At 35.7% G+C, this 23147-nt stretch overlaps 1 protein-coding gene across 4 annotated transcripts in view; it reads left to right on the top strand.

Moving 5' to 3' along the window:
* Positions 1-22657, top strand: part of LOC100259948 (separase) — a 45421-nt gene extending 22764 nt beyond the window's left edge. For 2 of the 4 annotated variants that reach the window (XM_002273838.5, XM_059741382.1), the window contains exons 18-27: positions 461-698; positions 2631-2733; positions 16927-17127; positions 19065-19120; positions 19222-19451; positions 19565-19808; positions 20140-20548; positions 21058-21297; positions 21823-21910; positions 22050-22657. In XM_002273838.5, coding sequence (XP_002273874.2) covers positions 461-698; positions 2631-2733; positions 16927-17127; positions 19065-19120; positions 19222-19451; positions 19565-19808; positions 20140-20548; positions 21058-21297; positions 21823-21910; positions 22050-22564 — 2324 coding nt within the window. In that variant the 3' untranslated portion in view covers positions 22565-22657. The remainder of the gene's footprint in view (positions 1-460; positions 699-2630; positions 2734-16926; positions 17128-19064; positions 19121-19221; positions 19452-19564; positions 19809-20139; positions 20549-21057; positions 21298-21822; positions 21911-22049) is intronic. The other 2 variants (XM_059741383.1, XM_059741384.1) reach the window with 2 other exon arrangements.
* Positions 22658-23147: the final 490 nt, after the last annotated feature.

The raw sequence follows: 23147 nt of genomic DNA, 5'->3' as shown, positions 1-23147 counted from the left end.
ATTCCCAGATGGTGCACTTCTAAATGGATAGAGATGGGGATAACTGGCAGTCTTGATGCAGCAATGCCTGAAATTTGTAGTCTCCATTGAGAGAAAACTTGATTTTTCCTCAATGGTTCCCGAAATAATTAAGAAAATGGAATCAGTGAGTCAAGAGATTGTGAAGGAAGAGATGTTTCTCTAAATGTCATTGATATCTCTCGCTTGAAAAGTTGAAATGACAAAGAAGCCATTAAGGGCAGGCATTTGAGGTTAAATAATATTTGAAAAGCTAACTATCTCTAAGAGGGGACATTTTATTTGGATATGTGATCAGTACACGTATGTATCCATCTTTGTGTATGTATATATATGAATCCACTTGTATATGTATACTTGTGTTTTTTGCTTCTTATCTTTTCTCCTAGCCTGGACTAAAGAATACAGCCCTGTACTTTGTTTTGGCCATTTGCATTGCCAGGAAAATGCTTGGGTGGTCGTGGAGAGATTCATGAAACTCATGAAATTTTTCTGCAAAGCATATTTGTTCTAATAAGCAGAAATCCATTCTCTTACGGTTCGAGTTATGTTCGGCCCAATTTCTTGCTTGACTTAATTGGGAAGGAGATTCCAGGAGATGTTTTTTCAGTTGAACATGCAGCGATAATTTATAACATCTGTTGGTTCTCTTTGAAGAACTACCGCTCACAGGATACAAGGTGATTCTTCCTTAGTTTGCATCTGTATGTTTGTTATGCATTATATATAGTTATCAGTATCTTATAATATGCTACACTGCACAACATAATACAGTTTATAGGGAAAATGAAGCTTTGTGATATATATTGCATCTTGAACAAATCTTACCACACACATGATGCATCAGACATGAAATATTACATCCTTATGTACACTTTGCATACCGTTCATAGAAACGTATCCTCAGTTTGAATATTTGATATTTTATTAGGAAATCAGTTTTTAATTTCTTGTTTTCCTTAATGCTGTTGTTTTAATGTTGATTATAAGGTACTTGGAAGTTAAAGAAACTATTTCAAAGACACCTTTTTTTTTGGGTTCTTTCATTTGCCTCTTTGGTTCTTTCATTTGTCTCCTTTCTAAAATGTTTCTTCCTATTGTCCTCTGCATCTGACCCCATTTAGTTGTCGCTATGTTGAACAAAGCGCAACTATTATAATTCTTTAATATTTGAAGCAACATGGGCAACTTGTCATTGAATAATATATTATTCTGTACAACATAACACAGTTTATATGGAAAATGAAGCTTTGTGATATATATCGCATCTTGACCACATCTTACCATACACATGATACATCATGCCTGAAATGTTACATCCTTATGTACACTTTGCATACCGTTCATAGAAATGTATGCTCAGTTTGAATATTTGATATTTTGTTAGGAAATCAGCTTCTAATTTCTTGTTTTCCTTAATGCTGTTGTTATAATGCTGATTATAAGGTCTGTGGAGGTAAAAGAAACTATTTTGAAGACCCTTTTTTTTTTTTTTTGGGTTCTTTCATTTGTCTCTTTGGTTCTTTCAATTGTCTCCTCTCCAAAATGTCTTCCTATCGTCCTCTGCATCTAATCCCATTTACTTGTTGCTATGTTGAACGAAGTGCAACTATTATGATTTTTTAATATTTGAAGCAACATGGACAACTTGTCACTAAAATCGAAATCTTTACAGATTTGGATTTCTGTAAGTTAAGAATTGAAACTTGTAATTATTAAAATTTATAATATTGATTATACTAAAAGATATTTTCTTGTAGGTGTATTATTTTATGTGTGGATGAATTCTTTTCTTGTAATTAGTTTCTCAATGATTAGTTTTTTTCTTACCTTCTTGCATTTCTTCAGCTGTCTCTTTTCTTTTTCCAAATTTAATTTCATCTTACAATAGTTCAATACAAAGTGATAAGGTGCACAATATAAAAGAGGCATAAACTTAATCATCGATTCTATTTGCAAGTTAATTTCAATATAGTTGTCTATTTATTTTTTATTGTTGTCAAGTTTATTTATTTCTGCAATGAGGAGATTTTAAAGCTAGCACTTTATTGAGTACATACTACATTCCACCATGTAAGATATTTGAATTATGGCTAATTCTAAATTTTTTCTACTGAAACTTGACAATGTGATCTGTGCATGACTCCTCATGGGGTTCGACCCTTTCTACCTGTGATTTTCATAAAACCGATGTTTTGAAGTAACATCTTTTTAGCCATTTGTTTGTAAGATAAGCTAGTATGGATGCTGACTGAACAGCGGCCTTTAATTTTTTTAATATATTTTCAAAAAATTTTCTCTGTCAGATGTTTCTGGATCTGGTATGGATAGGGCCGATAGGCCACAGAGACCTAATTTAGGGACAGTTTTTATCTGGATGATTGTATCTAGCTATCAGTAATCCCATGAAATCCTGTGTAAAATTAGTTGTATTGTTGCCTATATTGCGTGTTTGATGTAAAATTTTACAGTAATCATCAAAATACTCTCTCACATGCATGCATGCATCACAGAAGAGATGCTTTTTTCTAGATTTAGCTACACTTATAATCATTACCTTTGTATGCCTAACTTGCCTTGCCTTTTCTGTTTTGATTTTTTTTGTTTACCAGGAACATTTGCTGTGATCAGTCTCACATTCAGATAACGAAAATCGTATCTTGGTTGATGCTAGCCTTTGTACTCTGTCGTGAGGTTCCTATAATTTTTCAGAAGGTGAAGCTTTGGTTTGGTTTGGTTTAGTGATGAGTTGTTATGATTAATTTGACTTTCATAACATTTTAGATATATCATAAATCTTCTGATATTAAATGTGCCTTAAGCTTTGTGGCTGATTCTCAAACTTGTGCTTGTCTCCATGTTTAGAGGTGTTCAAATGAGTATATTTTCTTGTTATTGGGAGGAGTTGATCTTGTGACTTGTTATCCCCAATGATATCTTTATAATTAAACTTCTGGAGAAATATATATAGAATTAGTGTTGATTGGAATCTTGTTTGTTGAGTCTGATTGGTCTTTATATTTCAGCTTGAAAAATCGAAGAAGTATGATACGTGAAGAAAGCTTTGGAGAAATTCTTTTGTACTTTTCTGAATGAGTACAATCCTTTACATAATGCATAATACGTGAAGAAACTAATAGTTGCTTTATTGTCACAATACAGCCTCATAGACCCACCATTGCCTATTGTGGATTCCTTCAATAGAGACTTTAGCTACATTAGTTCACAAAATTCCTTGTGCCATAGATCTGAACTCTTCTTCAGCACTTGATCTAGCTACAACCTATTGCTTTTTGCTTCTACAATTCACCAAATTTCCTCCCACAAAGGTATAATACCTAGAAGCAGATTTTGTATCATATATAGAGGCTGCCCAATCTGCATTAGAGTAGGCTTCAACCTCTAAATGACTCTTCTTAGTGAAGATAAGACCTTTTCCAATAATTCCTTTTAAATACCTCTGGATCTTTACCACCACATTCATGTGTTCTGTTGAAGCATTCAAGAACTGGCTAACAACACTCGCAACAAATGCAATATGGGGTCTAGTATGTGACAAGTAAATTAGTTTTCCAACTAGCCTGTGATAGCCTTCTTTATTAATTGTGGTACATCATGTTGCTCCATTTTTGTGGTTTACATCTATTGGTATAACTCCTAGCTTGCATTCCAACATGCCTAATATCTTTCAAGAGGTTAAAGACATACTTTCGTTGTGACAAAAAAATTCCTTTTCTTCATCTAGCAACTTCAATTCTAAGGAAATATTTGAGATCACCCAAAATTTTAATTTCAAACTCCAGTGCAATTGGTTTCTTTTACTGGTCCATTTCAGTAATGCCATTATCGGTTAATATTATGACATTAACATACACATTTGTCTCCTTCAACATGGTTCTAGAACATATAATGATCACTTAGCTTTGAAGATGCCTCTTTTACAAACTGATTTAGTGAATTTTTGAAACAGTGCCCTTGATGATTGTTTCAAGCTGTAGAGTGATTTCTTTAGTCTAGACCATTTTTCTCCTAAAGGTTTCTTTGAATCTGAAAGGAGTTCCATGTATGCTTCCTCTTCAAGATCACCATGGAGGAATGCTTTCTTTGCATCTATAACTGGTGTAATAGTCACTCCAAATTGGCTGCAAGAGACAGAAGAACTTGTATTGTGTTCATCTTGGCCATTGGTGTAGATGTTTCCTAATAGCCAATCCCATAGGTTTGAGTAAACCCTTTTGCTACGAGTCTAGTCTTGTATATATCAATACTCCCGTTTGCTTTGAATTTTACTATAAATACCCATTTACAAGCCATTGCCTTCTTACCATAGGTATTGTTCTACGAGATCTCATGTCTGATTCTTGAGCAAGACCCTCATTTCCTCCAGCATTGCCTCTCTCCATTCTGGACTTTCTAAAACATCCTATGTAGTTTTAGGAGTATTCTCATTGGAAAGATTAATAGTAAAGACCTTCAAGGATGGATATAGTCTATGGTAAGAGACAAACTTGGCGATGAGGTATTGACTACATGACTGAACACTCTTTTTGGACGAATATTGATACATCAAGATTGGACTCATTCATGATAGGATGAAATTGTGACTCACCAAAGTTAAATTCCACCATGTCAAGGGTAGAGGATTGGCCATGCTCATTCTTGTGCAAGGCCCTTGTTTCCTCCAACATTGCCTCTCTCCACTTTGGACTTTCTAAAGCATCCTGTGTAGTTTTAAGAGTATTCACATTGGAAAGGTTAGTAGTAAAGGCCTTAAATGATTGATTTAGTCTATGGTAAGATACAAACTTGGTGGTGGGATATTGAGAACTTGACCAAACACTCTTTTTGAGTGCTATTGGTACATCAAGATTAGACTTATTCATAAGTGCATGAAATTGTGACTCACCAAAGTTCAATTCCACCATGTCAAAGGTAAAGGATTAGCCATGTCAAGTAAGATTTTCAGCCTCTTTATTTCTTCTGGAGTGCAACTATAGTTGTGGTTAATTGGGAATAGGCACAACACAAATATAGGAGTCATAAGTAAATGACTCTTAGGCACACGAATAGGTAAAACAGACTAAAACTGATCTTCCCTTATACTTTTTGCATGTAGAATAGAAAGGGAAAATAGTTTCTTAACTAAAATTAATTTTGAAAAAATACATGGAAATAAATAAATAGGCTAAGTCTGTAGCTTAACCATGTAACTAATTACCAAGAATCTAGGAACTAACAAGCACAATTCTAGGACTTAACTATCAAAAGACCTAAATATCCAAAGCTGATCAATAATTAGTTTGAATTTATTGGAAATAAATAACAAAAAACTTAGCAACAAACTCCTAATAATCCGACACTCCCCCTCAAGTTGATGCATAGATGTTCATCATGCTAAACTTGCTAACAAGAGTTTCAAACCTAGGCCTAGATAGACTCTTGGTTAAGACATTGACTATTTGTTGTTGTGTGGTAATGAATGACATGTAGATGACTTCACTTTCAAGCTTCTCATTGATAAAATGTCTATCAATTTCAACGTGCTTTGTATGGTCATGCTAACTAGGATTGTTTGCAATGCTAGTTTCTGCCTTGTTATCACAAAAGAGTTTCATAGGAGATTCTGAATTCAAACTTCAGTTCTTCAAGAATTCTCTTCAGCCATAAAATCTCACATACTCCATTAGCCATTGCCCTAAACTTTGCCTTTGCTCTACTCCGAGATACGACGCTTTGTTTCTTGCTCCTTCATGTAACAAGATTGCCCCAAGGAAAAGTACATTAACGTGATGTGGATCTTCTGTTTGTAACTAAACCAACCTAGTCAACATTTGTGAAATCCTCCACATCTCTTTTGCTATCGGTGTACTTTTTCAAATATCTTAGAATTTGGTATACAACTTTAAGATGTTCTTCATATGGTGAATGCATAAACTGACTCACAACACTAATTGCAAATCCAATGTTAGGCCTTGTGTGGGAAAGATAAATTAGCTTCCTTACAAGTCGTTGATCCTTTCCTACTTCAGCTAGCACTCCCTTGGTTTGTTCTCCAAGTTTATGATTTTGCTTGATTGAAGTATCACTCGGTTTGCATCCGCTCATTCCTATTTCTCCAAGTAGATCTGAAACATACTTTCTTTCTGAAATAAAGATCCTATTTTTAGATCTAGCAACTTCCGTTCCCAAGAAATGCCGTAAAGACCCTAAATCTTTAATCTCAAACTCTACTACAAGGCTCCTTTTTAATCTAGCTATTTCATCTTCATCACTTCTAGTAAGAATGATGTCATCCACATGGATGATCGAAATAGCTGTCTTACCATCTCCAAAATGCTTTATGAACAAGGTATGATCCTTTTGTCCTTGACTGTAGCCTTGATTCTTAACAGACCTTGTAAACCTTTCAAACTATGCCCGAGGAGACTGCTTTAGGCCATATAGAGACTTCTTTAATTTGCATACCTTGGTTCCAAAGTTGTCCTCAAATCCTGGTGGAGCATCCATGAAGACTTCTTCTTCTAATTCACCATTAAGAAATGCATTCTTGACATCTAATTGATATAGGGGCCATTCCAAGTTTAGAGTTAGAGAAAGTAACACATGAACTATATTTAGTTTTGCAATTGGAGCAAAGGTCTCCCGATAATCAATACCATAAGTCTGTGTAAAGCCTTTCGCCACCAACCTAGCTTTATAATGTTCCGATGACCCATTTGATTTGAACTTCACAGTGAACATCCATTTATACCCCACTAGCATCTTTCCATTAGGCAAGTTTACATTTTTCCCATGTGCCACTTTTCTCTAGAGCCTTCATCTCCTCAAAGATAGCCTCCCTTCATTTAGGAACATTTAGAGCTTCTTGTATAATCTTAGGTACATCCACACTAGATAGTTGTGAGATAAAACTAAAGAAACAAAGTGCCAAATTTTTATAGGATACATGATTGGAAATTGGATGTTTAGTGCATTTTCTAGTGGCTTTTCTAAGAGCAATGGGGATATTGACAGAAAAATCAGTTTTTTGGTTTAGAAGTATAGTAAGGATCAAGAGAAGTACTTGGACATGAAGTTTCTATAACATTTGGATATGGTCTCGGATTGGACTCTTAGCCTTGTAAAGCTGTAATATCATCTTTCCCTTGAGTTTGGCTTTTCCTTGAGTAGACAATTTCACATCCTCCTTTTTTCCTAGTTCCTGAATCATTTTTTGTTCTAGTGTTAACTCCACTTATGGGCATTGAAGTAGGTTGCCTTACTTATAAATGTAAAGTATTCGAGTCTATTAAAACATTTGGCTTCATTAAAACACTAGAATTTATCAATTCTAATTTTTTTATTAGAAACCATGCCATTCTCTTCCGATTCATGTAACGACTCTTCATAACCATTGTCCCATGAAGAGGAGTATTGTTAAAACTTTGAGCTTCAAAAAATGTGACATCCATAGTAACAATTTTATTTTAATTTATTTTTATTTTATTTTATTTTTGGATCAAAACAACGGTATCCTTTTTGAAAAACGCATTTCAATGCTCATGGGTCTAACTTTCTATGGTGATGATTATGCACATGTTTAAAAGCGGCACAACCGAAAATTTTAAGAGGTAAATCAGAGACTAGACGTGACATTGGAAAAAATTCATTAGACATTTTATTGGTGTCTAAAATTGAAAGTTCTTGAGGGCATCCTATTGATCAAATATGTGGCAGTAAGAATAGCTCCTCCCCATAAGTATTTAGGTATTTTAGTTGTAAACATTGAAGACCTAGCTACTTCCAAGAGATGTTTATTTTTTCCTTTCTGCCACTCCATTTTGTTGTGGAGTGTCAAAACAAGAGCTTTGATGTATAATCCCCTTTTCCAAGAAATATGTGCCCAAAATTTTGTTGAAATACTCCTTTCCATTGTCACTTCTAAACACTTGTATTTTTTTTTCTTGAAATTGAGTTTCTACCATAGTGTAAATTTTTTAAAAATTTGTTTAGCATTTGATTTTTTTTTGAGCAAATAAACCCAACAAACACGTGTATGATCATCAATTAGTGTTAAAAACCATTTTTTTTTCCAGAAATTGTTGGAGCTTCATATGGACCCGAATCATTACTATGAACAAGAACAAAGGGTTTAGAAGACTTGAAAATAAGAATGTGTAAGAAATGATGCACGATGATGTTTTGAAATTTGATAGACATCGCATTGAAAATAAGATGGATTTTTATTTTTGAACAAATTTGGAAACAAATACTTCAAATACTAAAAGTTAGGGTGGCTAACCAAAAATGCCACAACTTTATTTCATTGCTACTAGATTTAGAAAATGATTCAAGACTAGTTATCTGAGTTTTATGCGCTTGTTTGCACAAGTTGCTTCCATCTTCAAAGTAGTAGAGTCCATCTCTTTCTTTAACATTGCCAATCGTCCTCCCCGAGTCAATTTCTTGAAATTCATAATGAGTAGAGAAGAATTTAACACAACATTGTGAGTCATGAGTGAGCTTGCTAATGGATAACAAATTACAAGAAAGATTTGGAACATGAAGGACATTATGAAGAACAAGAGATTTTGAAATAACTATTGATCCTTTCCCATCAATTGCTGAAAGAGAACCATCAGCTATCTTGATTTTCTAATTTCATGCACACGGACTAGAGGAAAATAATTTAGAACACTTGGTCATATGATTAGTGGCACCAAAATCTTTGATCCATAGACAACTAGAAGTAGTAGATGCATTAAATACAACAACTTGACAATAGTTACCTTTTTGGGCCAAAGAACAGGAGGAAGACACATTCTTTGAGAACTGTGTAGATTTAAAAAGTTTATACAATTGATCTAACTATTCCTTACTAAAAGAAGTTGTCTCCGCAACTCCTTCCAAGCCACTATGCTCATTGGCTCCTACTTGAAACACCTTTGGATCACAGTTTATTTGACTGAATGATCTTGACTTCCAGTTTTGTGGTTTTCCATGTATCTCCAAATACATTTCTCTAGTGTGTCGAGGCTTATGGCAGTGATCACAATAGATCTTGTAACCTCTTCTGTTTTGTTGTGCTTGTCCAGGTTGAGCGGACTGATTGTTTCCTGTTACTAGGGCAGCTGATTATTTTCTCCCATCATAACCTTTCTTTGACCCTCTTTTCTCCTTACTTCAGCAAACACTTAATGAAGAGATGACAGTGGTTTTTTGCCAAGAATTCTGCCTCTTCGTCCTGCCAAGAACACATACACTCTATCATTCTCCATCCTTTTCATATACCTTATGCTATCCTTTGCATAGTCCCATTCTTCATGATAGCTCAGGTCTAGTTCCTGCCATAGTGCTTTCATCTTATTATAATACTTTGTTACCTCTCGATCTCCTTGCTTTGAATGCCACAACTTTGTTTTCAGTTCAAAAATTTGGGATGAGTTTTCTAGATTCGAATGTCTCCCGAACAGCTTCCGAAACTTCTTTTGCAGTAGAGCGAAACAGTAGGTCTTTCCAATTGCCTGGCTCCATGGAATTGATGAACTATGCAATCACTAACGAGTTCTTGAATCTTCAAGTCTTCAATGTTGGATCATTGTCTGTTGGTTTTGTTGTCTCGCCTGTTGGGTAGCCTAGCTTTCCCTTGCCATTGATCATGAGCTTGATTGACTATGCCTATTCTATGTAACATTTACTGTTCAATTTGTGAACAGTCAATTGAAGAGATGGATTTTCAAGTCCATTAAAGGTTATAGTAGAAACTTGAGGTGCACCTCTTAGGATGCTGTTATCCTTTCCCCAGTCATTGCTGTTCTCACCATCACAATTTCCCAAAGAGTCACCTACGCTCTGATACCATGCATGCAGAATAGAAGGGGAAAATAGTTTCTGACTAAAATTAATTCTGAAAAATTGCAGGAAATAAATAAATAGGCTAAGTCTGCAGCTTAATCATGTAACTAACTACCAAGAATCTAGGAACTAATAAGCGCAATTCTAGGACCTAACTATCAGAACACCTGGATATCCGAAATTGATCAGTAATCAATTTGGATTTACTGGAAACAAATAACAGAAAACATAGCAACAGACTCCTATATTTTGACACTTTCCCTTTGAAGATACATTTGGGTAAGGTAAGACTTGTCTTCGAAGAAGGTACCATAGACAGTATTTTTAAGGAAGATGGAAACTTTTTTTTTTCCCTTTTTGTGTTGAGAGTATGCAAGAAATGCGCAATTTATGGATTTAGGGTCTCCAATTGTGATTATGAACATGAATGAAAGTTTGACACCCAAATCTTTAGGAAGAATAGATGAAAAAAATTAAAGTTTGACATGGATAAGATAATTTAAGGGTATTAAGAGGAGTATTAAATTTTAACACTCGAGTAGTCATTATGTTGATTATGTATGAGGCTATCAAAACATCATCACCTCAATATTGTTTTGCTACCCCCATTTGAAATGTCAAGGTTCTCACAACTTGTAAATGGTGGTTTTTTCTTTTGGTTATCCCATTGTGTTGGAGGTGTGTCAATACATGGTGATTAATGGATAATTCCATTTTCCTTGAGGTAGGGCTGCAATATCTTTGAGGAGTATTCCTTTCCATTGTTGGTTTTTGGGATGCCCACTTTGGCTTGAAATTGTGTTTGAACCATTTTATGGAAATTTTGGATGACCTTTGCAGTCTTGATTTTTGGTGGTGTTTGGCAAGTTCACAAGTTTCATACTGAAAATCAGAAGGATTTTTATTTATTTTTTATTTTTTGAACAATAAGGGAAATAAAATCTTTAGATAGGTAAAACTAGGATGACCTAACATCCTAACCTAAAGTGCAGCAAGTCTATTTCTTTTTCAAAAGACAGATTAGAAATGTTTCATATTTGGGAACTTGAGAAATGACTGCTAGAGCTTTAGACTTCTCCAAAATAAACTAACCATCCACCTCTTTAGCACCATCGATCCTCTTCCTAGTACACAATTCTTGAAATGAGTTGGAAAAAATTTAGCAACACAATGTAGGTCACATGTAAGTTTGCTAATAAAAACTGGATTAAAGGACAAATTTGGGACTTGTAAAATAGAATTTAAAGTAAGATACTTTGAAATAATTTTTTTTTGATAAATAAAGGCAATTATATTAAACGGAAAGAGGAAGCACCAAACCAGTGCCCTCTAAGTATACAGGGAGTATACAAGAGCAACCCAAAGGCTTGAAATCAAGGGTGGAGGAAAGAAACAAAAACACTTTATCTTCCCTTACTTAGAGCCTAGCCAATCTAAAAAGCTAACAAGAGAAGAAGGGCTCAAAACTATAAACGCCCTCACCCAAGACCAAAGATTACATACAAAAGAATATTTCAATCTTTGAAGCGAAAGATCCTCATTCCCAAAAGCTAACAAATTTCTTTCCTTCCAGATTGACCAAAAAATACATAAGGGGGCCATTTGCCAAGTCTTTTACGGATTTTCCCCACAAACGCTCCATGCTACCCAAGGAGAGTATCCTTCACTGAACCTGAGAGAACCCAATCCACACCAAAAAGGGAGAAGATAAGACTCCACAAGGCCCGCGTCTTTACATAATGAAGTAAAAGGTGATCCACTGTCTCTACTTTAGAAAGGCATAGAAAACACCTATTTGCCAAAGAGTACCCCCTCCTCTGGACTTGCTCCAAAGTTAAGATTTTATCCCAAGAAGCCTCCCAAGCAAAGAATGCTACCTTAGGCGGCACATTTGTCCTCCAAATACTACCACAAGGAAACAAAAGAGAACCTCCCGGCTCCAACATAGAATAAAGTGACTTGACTGAGAAAGCTCCACTCTTAGAAGCTGTCCACACCACTTTATCCTCGTCCTCCCTTTGCACCCTAAAGACTTGGATCTTTAGCATAAAACGCTCCACCATCTCAATCTCCCAATCATTAAACGCCCTTGAGAAAAGAGGGGTTTAACCATCCCCAACACCGTCTAGGCTCCAAACATTCGATACCCAAGCATCTTTCTCCAGGGAGATGGCAAATAAAGAAGGGAATGACTCACAAAGAGGCTCATCTCCACACCACTTGTCCTTCCAGAATCTCACTCTTCGTCCACACCCCACTTGAAAGGCTAATCTACTATTCAAACACAACCATTCCTTTCTAATTGCTTTCCAAAGCCCGACACCATAACTCCCACTTACGGCCCGAGTGCACCATCCCCCCTCTTCTTCACCATATTTGTGACTGATGACTTGCTTCCAAAAAGCCTTTCCTTCAATGGCAAAGCGCTAATTCCACTTAAAAGAGCTTTATTAATCAAAGCTAAATTTCTCACACCCAAACCACCTTTTTTTTTTCCAAGCAAACCAGGTTCTACTTAACAAGGTGTGGCCTTTTCACAAGAGCTCCTCCACCCCACAGAAAATCCCTTTGAATCTTCTCCAATCTCAACCTTACTTTTCTGGGCAAAAAAAAGAGTCATGAAGTAAATAGGCATGCTAGAGAGAGTGCTTCGGATTAGAGTGAGTCTTCCTCCTTTTGAAATATACTGTCTCTTCCACATTGCAAACCTTTTTTGAAATCACTCTTCAACACCATCCCAAACCACCTCTGGTTTGAAGGGGGCCCCCAAAGGCAGACCCAAATAACAGGAAGGGAGACCAGCCACTTTACAACCTAACTCCAAAGCCAAATCCTCTATATCATGCACACTCCCCACCTTTAACAGAAGATTTTAATGACTAGAACATGGGACATAGGAAGAGAAAAAGTTGGATGACCCAGTTATGTGACCCTTGAATCAATGATCCAGGGGTGTGATTTTAAATTTTAACTATAAAGAGGAGTAAGGAAACTAATTGTCTATGTCAGATTGCAGGAAGAGGTAGGATTGGAAGTTATCCATGTTTGACTCATAAACCTATATAGGTGCTTGAATTGTTCCTTGGTGAAAAAGGTTGTTCTAGTTTAGTCTTAACTTGCAGGCTTCATTCATTATTACTTAGAAATTTGTTTCCTTTGCCCCACCCTTAAGGTTTTTCATGTAACTTTTAACACATCTTTTATATCACAAGACTTGTGGTACTAATCACACTATAACTTATCTTTGTCATTGCTCTTTTTTGCACTACTCCTTTATCCACTTACTAGGGTGGTCTCTTCTTTGATGCTGACTAATGCTGAATTTTCAGTGTTGGGGTTGCCTATCATGACTGACAGTCTACTCAGTTCCCTTCTCACCTCATTATATACTTCTCTGGCAGATGACAGTAATTTTTTTCCTAAGAATTCAAATTAAGACTTGATCAAGTTCTGGATTCAGACCTACCAAAAAATCAAATACCCTCTCCTTTTCAAGTATTCATTTGAACTTCACACTATCTTCTAGACATTTCCAGTCAGAGTCCTAATAGATATTTGACCCTTGGCAGGGTCAATCAAGAGCATTGTAATAGGCTGTCACAGTTCTTCATTGTTGTTTAGTTTCACACACTTTGTTCCTCAGATCATATAAAATGAGAGCTATTATGCTGATCAAAGTAGGTAAGTGCCACTGCTTCCCATTTCTCTTTAGCAGTAGAAAATAATATACTACCTGAACTGACATTGGGCTCCAATGAACGGTTGAGCCAGGACATGGCAATTGAGTTCTTTACATCCCAAGCCTTTGAGCCAAGACCTTAGTATGACAGGGTTAGATTTTTACCCTATTGTAATTTGTCTTAAATCAGATATGGTTGTTATGTGCTTGTAAGGTGAACTTTTTTGAATTTTAAAGTTAGGTTTGGGTCAGATTTGGTTTTAGGGTTGTGCATATGTGGAGAAATATGGAAATCAATTTTGATTATTGTGAAGTCCTTCAAATTCTATCTATTTTATACATGACGGTTCAAGCATCACAAGTGGAAGTAGCTTCAGATTTTGATTTTATGGTCTTTCTCTGCTCCAACGTTTTCTTCCTTTACTTATTATTATTATTATTATTATTGTTTGTAGATTTTTAGAATGGAATAATAATCATTCATTCTCAGAAAATGTACAGAGCTATGTAGGATATAAGAGTTGACTAGCCTAAATATAGAAATTACCTATTTACAGGTATAGAATAAAGGAAAAAAAAATATTCTGTACAACTTGACCAAACCAAAAGAAGGAAAGAAAGAAACTACAAAGAAATAAAATCAAGTCCACTAGCAATCCCCCTCACATTGATGAAAGATGTTTTGCATTCTCAGCTTGTCATTGATTTGTAGAAACACTACATTTGGTAGGCCTTCTGTAAGGATATCAAGTTGTGTTGTAGGCATGTAGGTAGTACGGACTAATTCACTGTCCAACTTCTCTTTTATAAATTGTCTGCCAACATCCACATGTTTTGTTCGATCATGGTGGATAAGATTGTATGCACTGTTTATGGCGACTTTATTATTGGAGTACAATTGCATAAGCTTCCTAACTTCAATTCTAAGAACTGTTAAAATGATTTTAATCCACAATAGTTCACAAATTCCATGAGACATAGCTTTGAACTTTGCTTCTTCACTTGAGCGAGCTACTACAACTTGCTTCTTACTTCTCCACGTAACTAGATTTTGTAACGATCCGCTCCCGACCATGTAGATGTTGTTCGCTTTGAGGCAAATGAGTTATCATGGCTTTAAAACATGTTTACATGGTTAAGAGGAGCCATACATATATAGTGTCAAAAACTTTCACCTATCCAATGTGAGATATCATAATTTCCTCCTATGCATACACAATGTCATTGTTCTATCCCACAGGATTATAAGGCCAAACCAATAGACACCCTTTCCAGGGCTAAACAAATTCCCACTAGGGTAAAAAATTGGCTTTGATACCATTTGTGATGACAAGGTCCCAAGGGTCCTCACGACTTTAAAACGTCTCTACATAGTTAAGAAGAATCCATACATATAAAGCGTTAGAAATTTTTTTATTTATTTGATGTGGGATATTCATTTGTAATAACTTGCTCTCAATTGTGTAGATATTGTCAGCTTTGGGCCCCAAGGGGTTTATGTTTGTTTGGCCCTACTATCTTAGGGGACAAGGAGGGGGGAGTGATATCCCACATCAGATAGAGAAAATTTTTTCTAGCAATTCACATGTATGGACTTCTCTTAACGTTGCAGATGTGCATGAAAGCCATAAAAAGCCCCTTGGGCCCAGATTTGACAATATCTACAGGATTGGGAACATATCATTACAAATGGTACTAGAGCTGTTCCCCAACCCTGGTGTGAGAGTTTGTTTGATCATGTAAGAGGTGTTTGTCTATTTAACCCTACATTTCTATGAGACACAACGAGGACATTGTGTTTGCATGGGGGTGGGTGTGATTGCGATATCCTTTATCAAATAGAGGGAAAAGTTTTTAATGCTATATATATATGAATTCCTCTTAACCAAGTAGACCTTTTGGTGCAAAGTAGACAATATTTACATGGTTACAAGTGGGTCTTAGGAAGGTACAATATTCTATGGTCAGTCTTCTATCTGCAATGGCACCTACCCAATCTGAGTCGGTATAAACTTCTAGTTTCAGCTTACTTCCTTTCTTGAACAAAATTCCTTTTCTGGATGCTTTCTTCAAATACCTTAGAATCCTATACACGACATCAAGATGTTGTTTAAGTGGAGCATGCATGAGTTTGCTTACCACACTAACAACATAGGCAATGTCAAGGTGTGTGTGGGATAATTGGATAAGTTTACCAAACCAATCTTTGGTGACTGCCTCAATTAACAGGTTGCTTTTCTTCAAGATTTCCCAAATTGTGATTAGGTTCTATAGGAGCTACCATGGGTTTACAACCCAACATCCCTATTTCTTTCAAAAGTCTTGAATATGCTTATGTTGTGAAATGAACACTCCCTATTCCAACTTAGCCACTTTGATTCCAAGAAATATCTCAACTTTCTTGAGTCTTCAATTTCAAACTCTCTAGCCATATATGATTTCAGCTCCATTATGTCTTCTAGGTTATTTCTATTGATGACAATTAATCCACATACACATTTACTGTCTTTACCTCCCCTTCAGAAGAGTGTTTGATGAACAATGTCATCACTTTGATTTTCACTATATCCTATCTTAATCATTGACTGTGTGAACCTTCAAAATCCAACTCGAGGCAATTGCTTGAACCCATATAGAGACTTCTTCAATCTGCACACCTTGAATGTAGGAAAGCCCATTTCCATACCTAAGAGGAATATCCATGTGCACTTCTTCTTCAAGATCTCCATGTAAGAATGCATTTCATACATCAAATTGGTGTAATGGCCTGTCAAAATTTCGTGTAAGTGAGAGAAGAATAAGGATCAAATTCATTTTGCCCATTGGAGCAAAGGTCTCTTGGTAGTCTATGCCATATGTCTGACTGACCCTTTTTCTACAAGACGTGCCTTGTATAAAGAACCATCAGGTCTGTACTTGATAGTGAAAATCCACATGCAACTTACTGTTTTCTTTCCTTCTGATACCTTCATGATTCCTAGGTCTTATTCTTCTCAAGTGTCTTCATTTCCTCATTCATGACTTCTCTCTAAGTCTCCATCTTTATTGCTTCTTGGACAGTTTCTGGAACTATTTGTGAAGATAACAGGGTGAAAAATGCTCGAAGCTGTGGTGAGAGATTCTAAGTGTGGAATAATGAATCATTCATTCTCAGAAAATGTACAGAGCTATATCGGATACAAGAGTTGACACCTAAGTATAGAAACTGTATATTTACATGTATAGAATAAATAAAAAAATAGTTTGTACAGCTATGACCAAACCAATAAAAAGAATGAAATAACTACAAAGAAATAAAATCCACCAATATTATTATTACTGTTATTGTTTTTGTTTTTTCTTTATTTGATTTTGAAGCAAAATTGACATTTTGGCCTTTGATGAAAATACAACAGGTTTCTAGGTTGCTTGCTGCTATTTATGTGCTTTCTGCCTCAAGTGAGCCTTTTTCTCTACCTCCATCTTCTTGCAAAGCACTTTCAGAGTGTCACTGGGCTTCATATTTTCACCATGCTTCCCTTGGTACTCATCTTAACCACCAGTTCTTTTCAAATATGGCTGGGAAACTTAAAGCCCAAAATCTTCTGAATGTTGAGGTAAGCATGCACACTAATCTTTTGGCTTACTCCTTAGCTGTACTTGTAAGAGTAGATCTCACAAGTAATTCATCAATGTGTTAATACAAATTCAGGGAATCTTTGCCTTTTTCTTTTGGGTTAGATTACAAAAATTAGCCATATGCTTTCACTTGTGTCTCAATTGAACCCTAATATCTATATATATATATATATATATATATATATATATATATATATATATATATATATATATAGATAGATAGATAGATAGATAGATACAATGTCAATCCTAAACGATGCTTAAATGTCAAATAGGCCCTTCTATTAAATTTTTCTATCAAAATGGATGGACAAACCCTTACCCTTGTAGCAAGCATGTGAACAAATTGGTTATATCTAAACATCATATAAAAACTCAGGTCAATTTGTAATTGCTTATCACATGGATTTCTCTATCAATTTTTTGAAAATAAAAAATAAAAAAATCTTTGGTCAAGGTGAACCATAGGAAGTGTGGTCCCAGTAAGTGGCACATGATGCTGGGTTCGAATCCTGTCATTGACGATACCCTGAATTTATCCGGTGTTGGTTGTTGTGGGGCGGTCAACACCCCTAATAATAATAATAATAATAATAATAATGTTGGTTGTTGCGGGGCGGTCAACACCCCTAATAATAATAATAATAATAATATTGACATTTGGGATAGTTTAGGATTGATATTGCTGCAAAAAAGTGTAGGGGCTAAATGAAAGTATATGGGTGAATTTTGTATTTTCCTTGGTTTCGTTCTTTTTTTTTTAATGACTCACTTGACATTTGGGATAGTTTAGGATTGATATTGCTGCAAAAAAGTGTAGGGGCTCAATTGAGACATAAATGAAAGTACATGGGTGAATTTTGTATTTTCCTTGTTTTCGTTCTTTTTCTCACTTGACATTTGGGATGGTTTAGGATTGATATTGCTGCAAAAAAGTGTAGGGGCTCAATTGAGACATAAATGAAAGTACATGGGTGAATTTTGTATTTTCCTTGTTTTCGTTCTTTTTTTTTTTTTTTTTTTTTTAATACTTGGTCTTGTCCATCATTTTTAAAACTTTTCCTTCATTATCTGTTTATTGTAGTTATGTTTTGGGTGGGCTCTAGCTTCCAAATGTTTGTGTTGCCTAATCAGATGTGTACTTTAGATGCTTCTCATGCATTAAGGTCCTGTATAAGGTGTGCAATTCATGCCCCAGAAAGGCTTTTGCACCTAGAAATGAGATTAAATGTCACCCCCCTTCTGGTTCTTTGTATTTGTTCAAAATACAATTCAGATATTCATTGCTTATTTGCAGATGTTACAGGACTGCATAATTTTCTATTAGTAAGATGATTTAACCCTCAGCCTTTAAATGTATGCATCATATTTTGACATTCTCATATTCTTGTTTTGTGGGAACAGACACAAACATGTATTGACATCACATGGACACATTTCTTGGCAAGAATACTACAAAACTAAATATCTCTTTATCTATAATTATATTATTTGCGAAAAATATAATTTTTGGTGAAATTATTGTAATTTGTTTCCATTGTAGAACTTGGAAGATGAAATTCAAAAATATGAAAGAATAATAGCATACACCACTTCCCTTCTCTCATATTTTTATTATCAGTATATTATGTTTTAAATATAAAAACAGAAGAGTTGTTCCCTGATAAATTAACAACAAAAACTACAACAAGAACAACTGCTACCTGTTGATTTGTTGAGAGTCTATAGGCTCTGCTCTTAAACACAGTTACCATACTAAATGACATCGCTACTACTTGACATGCTCAGTTTTGTAGGCTGTTCTCTATGCAATTACTATGTTTATAATCCCTTTTTTTTATTTATGGTGCTGTCATCACTATGTGAGAAGCACATGTTATTTCTTAATAATTTTTATGTGAAACTTTATGTTCAGGGTTCACATTCAACTGGCCCAAATTGCATCAGAGCAGAAACATATAACTTACTCAGGTGTCAGCAGCCTCTTCTTGAAAAAATGAAATGTACTGTGGTTTGAAACGTGAACATAAAGCTAACCTAGTCTAGCTTCTTTATTTTCCTTCCTGCTGCAGGCTTGCCCCTGAATCACTTCAGGGCCTTGAGGAGTTTGTTATGAAATTTTTTGAGGACCTTCCTTGCACTACAGTGATCTGTATTAGTTTGCTTGGAGGTGCTTTGGCTAGTCTATTAAGAGAATTGCTGAATTATCCTTCCTCTGTCAATGCATGGGTACTATTGTCACGCTTGAATATGAAGAGTCAACCTGTTGTTATACTTCTGCCTGTGGATTCAGTTTTAGAAGGTACTTTACTTTTAAGTGAATATGGGAAATTGAACACATGCAACTGTTAGGATCCACATTACCTCCTTATGTATAACCTATGGATACTAAATAAATTGCAAAATTTTGTCCAGAAGTTTCAGATGATGATGCAAGCTCTGAGTCTGGAATACACTATGAGCACAAAGATTTGGACAAACAATGGCACTGTCCTTGGGGCTCCACTGTGGTTGATGATGTAACTCCTGCCTTTAAAACGATACTGGAGGAAAATTATTTATCATCTTCAACATTTCCTCTAGATGATACAAAGGAGAACAGATTGCAGTGGTGGACACAGAGAAAGAAGCTTGATCACCGTCTTGGCAAATTGCTGAGGTAGGTTTTCACTCCCTTTTTACCCTATGTTTGTATATCCATGTATGGAGTTACAAAGGTTCTTTAGTTTGCATTTGGGAATAGGGGCCAAGTACCCAATTCCCGTCCATCAAAATTCATTTATAGAATTTGCATCACTGATCTCTCATCTCTAATTGTTTTGGATTTTGACATGGTAGTTAAAGATCAAGAATTTCAATTGTTGCTATGTTAATGGTTGCTGAAAGTCCATAAACATTATAGCATTATGCACCACTTTCCATATTTATTTTATCTTCTGGAAATTCATTTTTTAATAGATTATCAACATGCCATGCCTTTTATATGCTAGGGACTTGGAAGATTTATGGTTGGGCCCCTGGAGATACTTGCTTTTGGGGGAATGTTTGGACTGTGAACGCCTGGATTTGATACATAAGAAGCTGGTGCATGATCTGAAATCTAAATGTAAAATGGATGTAAATGAGAGCCTTCTTAAAATTATTCTTGGGAGTGCCAGATATTCCCATGGAAGAGAACAATGTTTTTTGCAGCTATATTTAAACAAAGGCTGCTATATTGGTAGAGTGGGATTTTATGATGAAAAAACAAGGTGTAAGGTATTCTCTAACCCTTGTGATAGAGTTGAAAAGAAATCTGCATTGGCCAACCAGCTCATATCTGGAGCAGCAGAAGAGCTTGAAGAGGAAGAAAGTGTAAATAGGGAACCTATAATTCTGGTGCTAGATTGTGAGGTGCAGGTGTGTCTATTTCTTTCCATCCCTCATTGTACTTTTCAAGATTGTCAACTTATGAGTTCAATGTTTCTTCTATAACTAATAGATTGAATTCAATTTAGTGATATCAAGGTGTAGTGGAATGTGAATTATGAGGTATTATCTTAAAAGAATATCAGTGCTTTTGAAATTTTGCTATTACAAATATAAGAACTGATAGTCACCTATGGGCTTTAGTCATAACCTTTCTTTGATGTGGATGAAACCAGTTAATGTTTCATCACTAGAACAATCTCCAGAGACCTCCCTAAACTTGTTAAGATCCATTCCTAATAAGAATTTGATTCTGAAAAAAAAAAAGTTCCAATGAAATGATAAATATACCATCCAAGGTACTTGAAACTTATTGATCTATTTGCTACATGAAAATGTTTTTACCACCCTAATGCGGGGTTCTTCTCCAGGCATCCTTAGGAAGGAGATGATTGGGCCATTTTAATATTTTCATTCACACAAGCTAATTGATTGTGTAGATGCTTCCATGGGAGAACATACCAGTGCTACGAACACAGGAGGTTTATCGCATGCCTTCAATTGGCAGCATCTCTGCCATACTTGACAGAAGCCACCACCATCAAGAGCAGGCTGGAATGAATGCTGCTGCCTTTCCGTTGATTGATCCCTTGGATGCATTTTATTTGTTGAATCCTAGTGGTGATCTCAGCAGCTCACAAGCTGCATTTGAAAAGTGGTTTAGAGATCAAAACATAGAGGTAAATGCCTTGCTGTTTCCCATTTAAAAGAATTTGATGGGATTTTAGAATAGAATGATTGCTGACTTTGTAACTGATTGCTAGATTATGATCATGCTTATTCATAAATACTAGTTGCATGCTTTTATGCTTTGGAAAATGCTGGTTGTACCACCTCTTTGCCACTTGATGTATCTGCAGATACAGCATTGTCATGGCAGAATAATATAAAATTTATTCCCCTTAGGCTGATATAAAAACTCTCATTTGCTGACATAGTGACACCATGTACTAACTAATATCAGCTGCTTTGTTAAATGGTAAGAAAAAGACAGTAAATCTACTATCTTATGCATCTAATCATGCCCCGTAACATACCCAACACCAACAGCCTCCTCCACTCTGCAGTTCCAGCCATCTAATAGGGCCATATCATTTAATATTTGACTTAGAAAGTACTTAATATAAGGTATATGCATCTAAGTAGATTTTTATGACATGATTTATTGTTTCTGTAAATGATATTGTTTTGCACTCGAAATTCAGGGTAAAGCTGGAATTGCACCCACAGTCGAAGAATTGGCTGGAGCTTTGAAAAGTCACGACCTCTTTATATATATTGGCCATGGAAGTGGTACGCTTGATTGAAACTGTTAATCACTGTGATTTCTTCTCTGTTTTACTCATGTTGTTCCTCCTGGCATTCCTATCAATTTATTACTATGCCCCTGTGAACTTATTAATGATTGAATTTTATCTTTGTGGTGGTTCAGGGGCACAGTATATTCCCAGGCATGAGATTCAGAAACTGGAAAATTGTGCTGCTACTCTCCTAATGGGATGCAGTAGTGGATCATTGTCTCTAAATGGGCAATACACTCCACAAGGTACTCATCTTTCCTATCTATCAGCTGGTTCCCCTGTTATAGTTGCCAATCTATGGGAAGTGACAGACAAGGATATTGACCGATTTGGTAAGGCCATGCTTGATGCTTGGTTGAGAGAAAGATCATCTCCTTCTGTGGCTTGTGCCCAGTGCCGTTTGGTTGCTGAATTGAAGTCCATGAGCATAACTGGTGGTAAAGGAGATGCTAAGAAGAAAATCCCAAGGAAGAAATTATCTAAAGCTTGTAGTAGTGTTGTATGTGAAGATTACTGTAACCATAGACCAAAGATTGGATCATTCATGAGTCAAGCTCGAGAAGCCTGTACACTCCCTTTTTTGATTGGGGCATCACCAGTATGTTATGGTGTCCCAACTGGTATACGGAAAAAGAAAGACTCATAGCATAATTTGTTTAAAAATTCTTTGCATCTTGGGGCCTCCCATTATAATAAATCAAGCAAAAAAGTACATAGCAGAACTGTAGTCACTGTAAAATTTAGCATCCACAATCTCCTCTTTTTCTTAGGTGTATAGTATCCATCGGTTTCCCATTTACTAAGGTGTACAACCTACCAAATACATCTTTCTATCATGTTTATTCAATGCAATGTTGTAACCTGAATAATTGCTCCCTCTTTCCCTGTCCCTCCTATTCATCAAGCACCAAAGTTCTTGGTTATCCTGCAATGTTAATTTTACTCTATTTAGTAATGATTGTAATGAGATGTGTTTCCAGTTGGCATGATGAATGACAGAAAGTCTAGTTGATAGTCCCTAAGTAGTTCTTTATCTAGGATGTTAATGTTGGTTTGGGTTATTGGATCACCAGACTTTATTTTCTAAACTCCTACATTTGTTAATAAAATTGGGAATGTGAACAGGAAATAAATGGGTATCACTAGTAAAAATATTCTAGTGATTAATAAAGGGGAAACAATTTGACCCTAACGATGCTCAAGCTAAATTTTATACATAAGCATGTAAA

Source organism: Vitis vinifera, chromosome 12 (assembly GCF_030704535.1).
Source record: "Vitis vinifera cultivar Pinot Noir 40024 chromosome 12, ASM3070453v1".
NCBI lineage: Eukaryota > Viridiplantae > Streptophyta > Magnoliopsida > Vitales > Vitaceae > Vitis > Vitis vinifera.
Note: the sequence above shows the minus strand (reverse complement) of the source record. Positions and strands in the feature narration are given on the sequence as shown.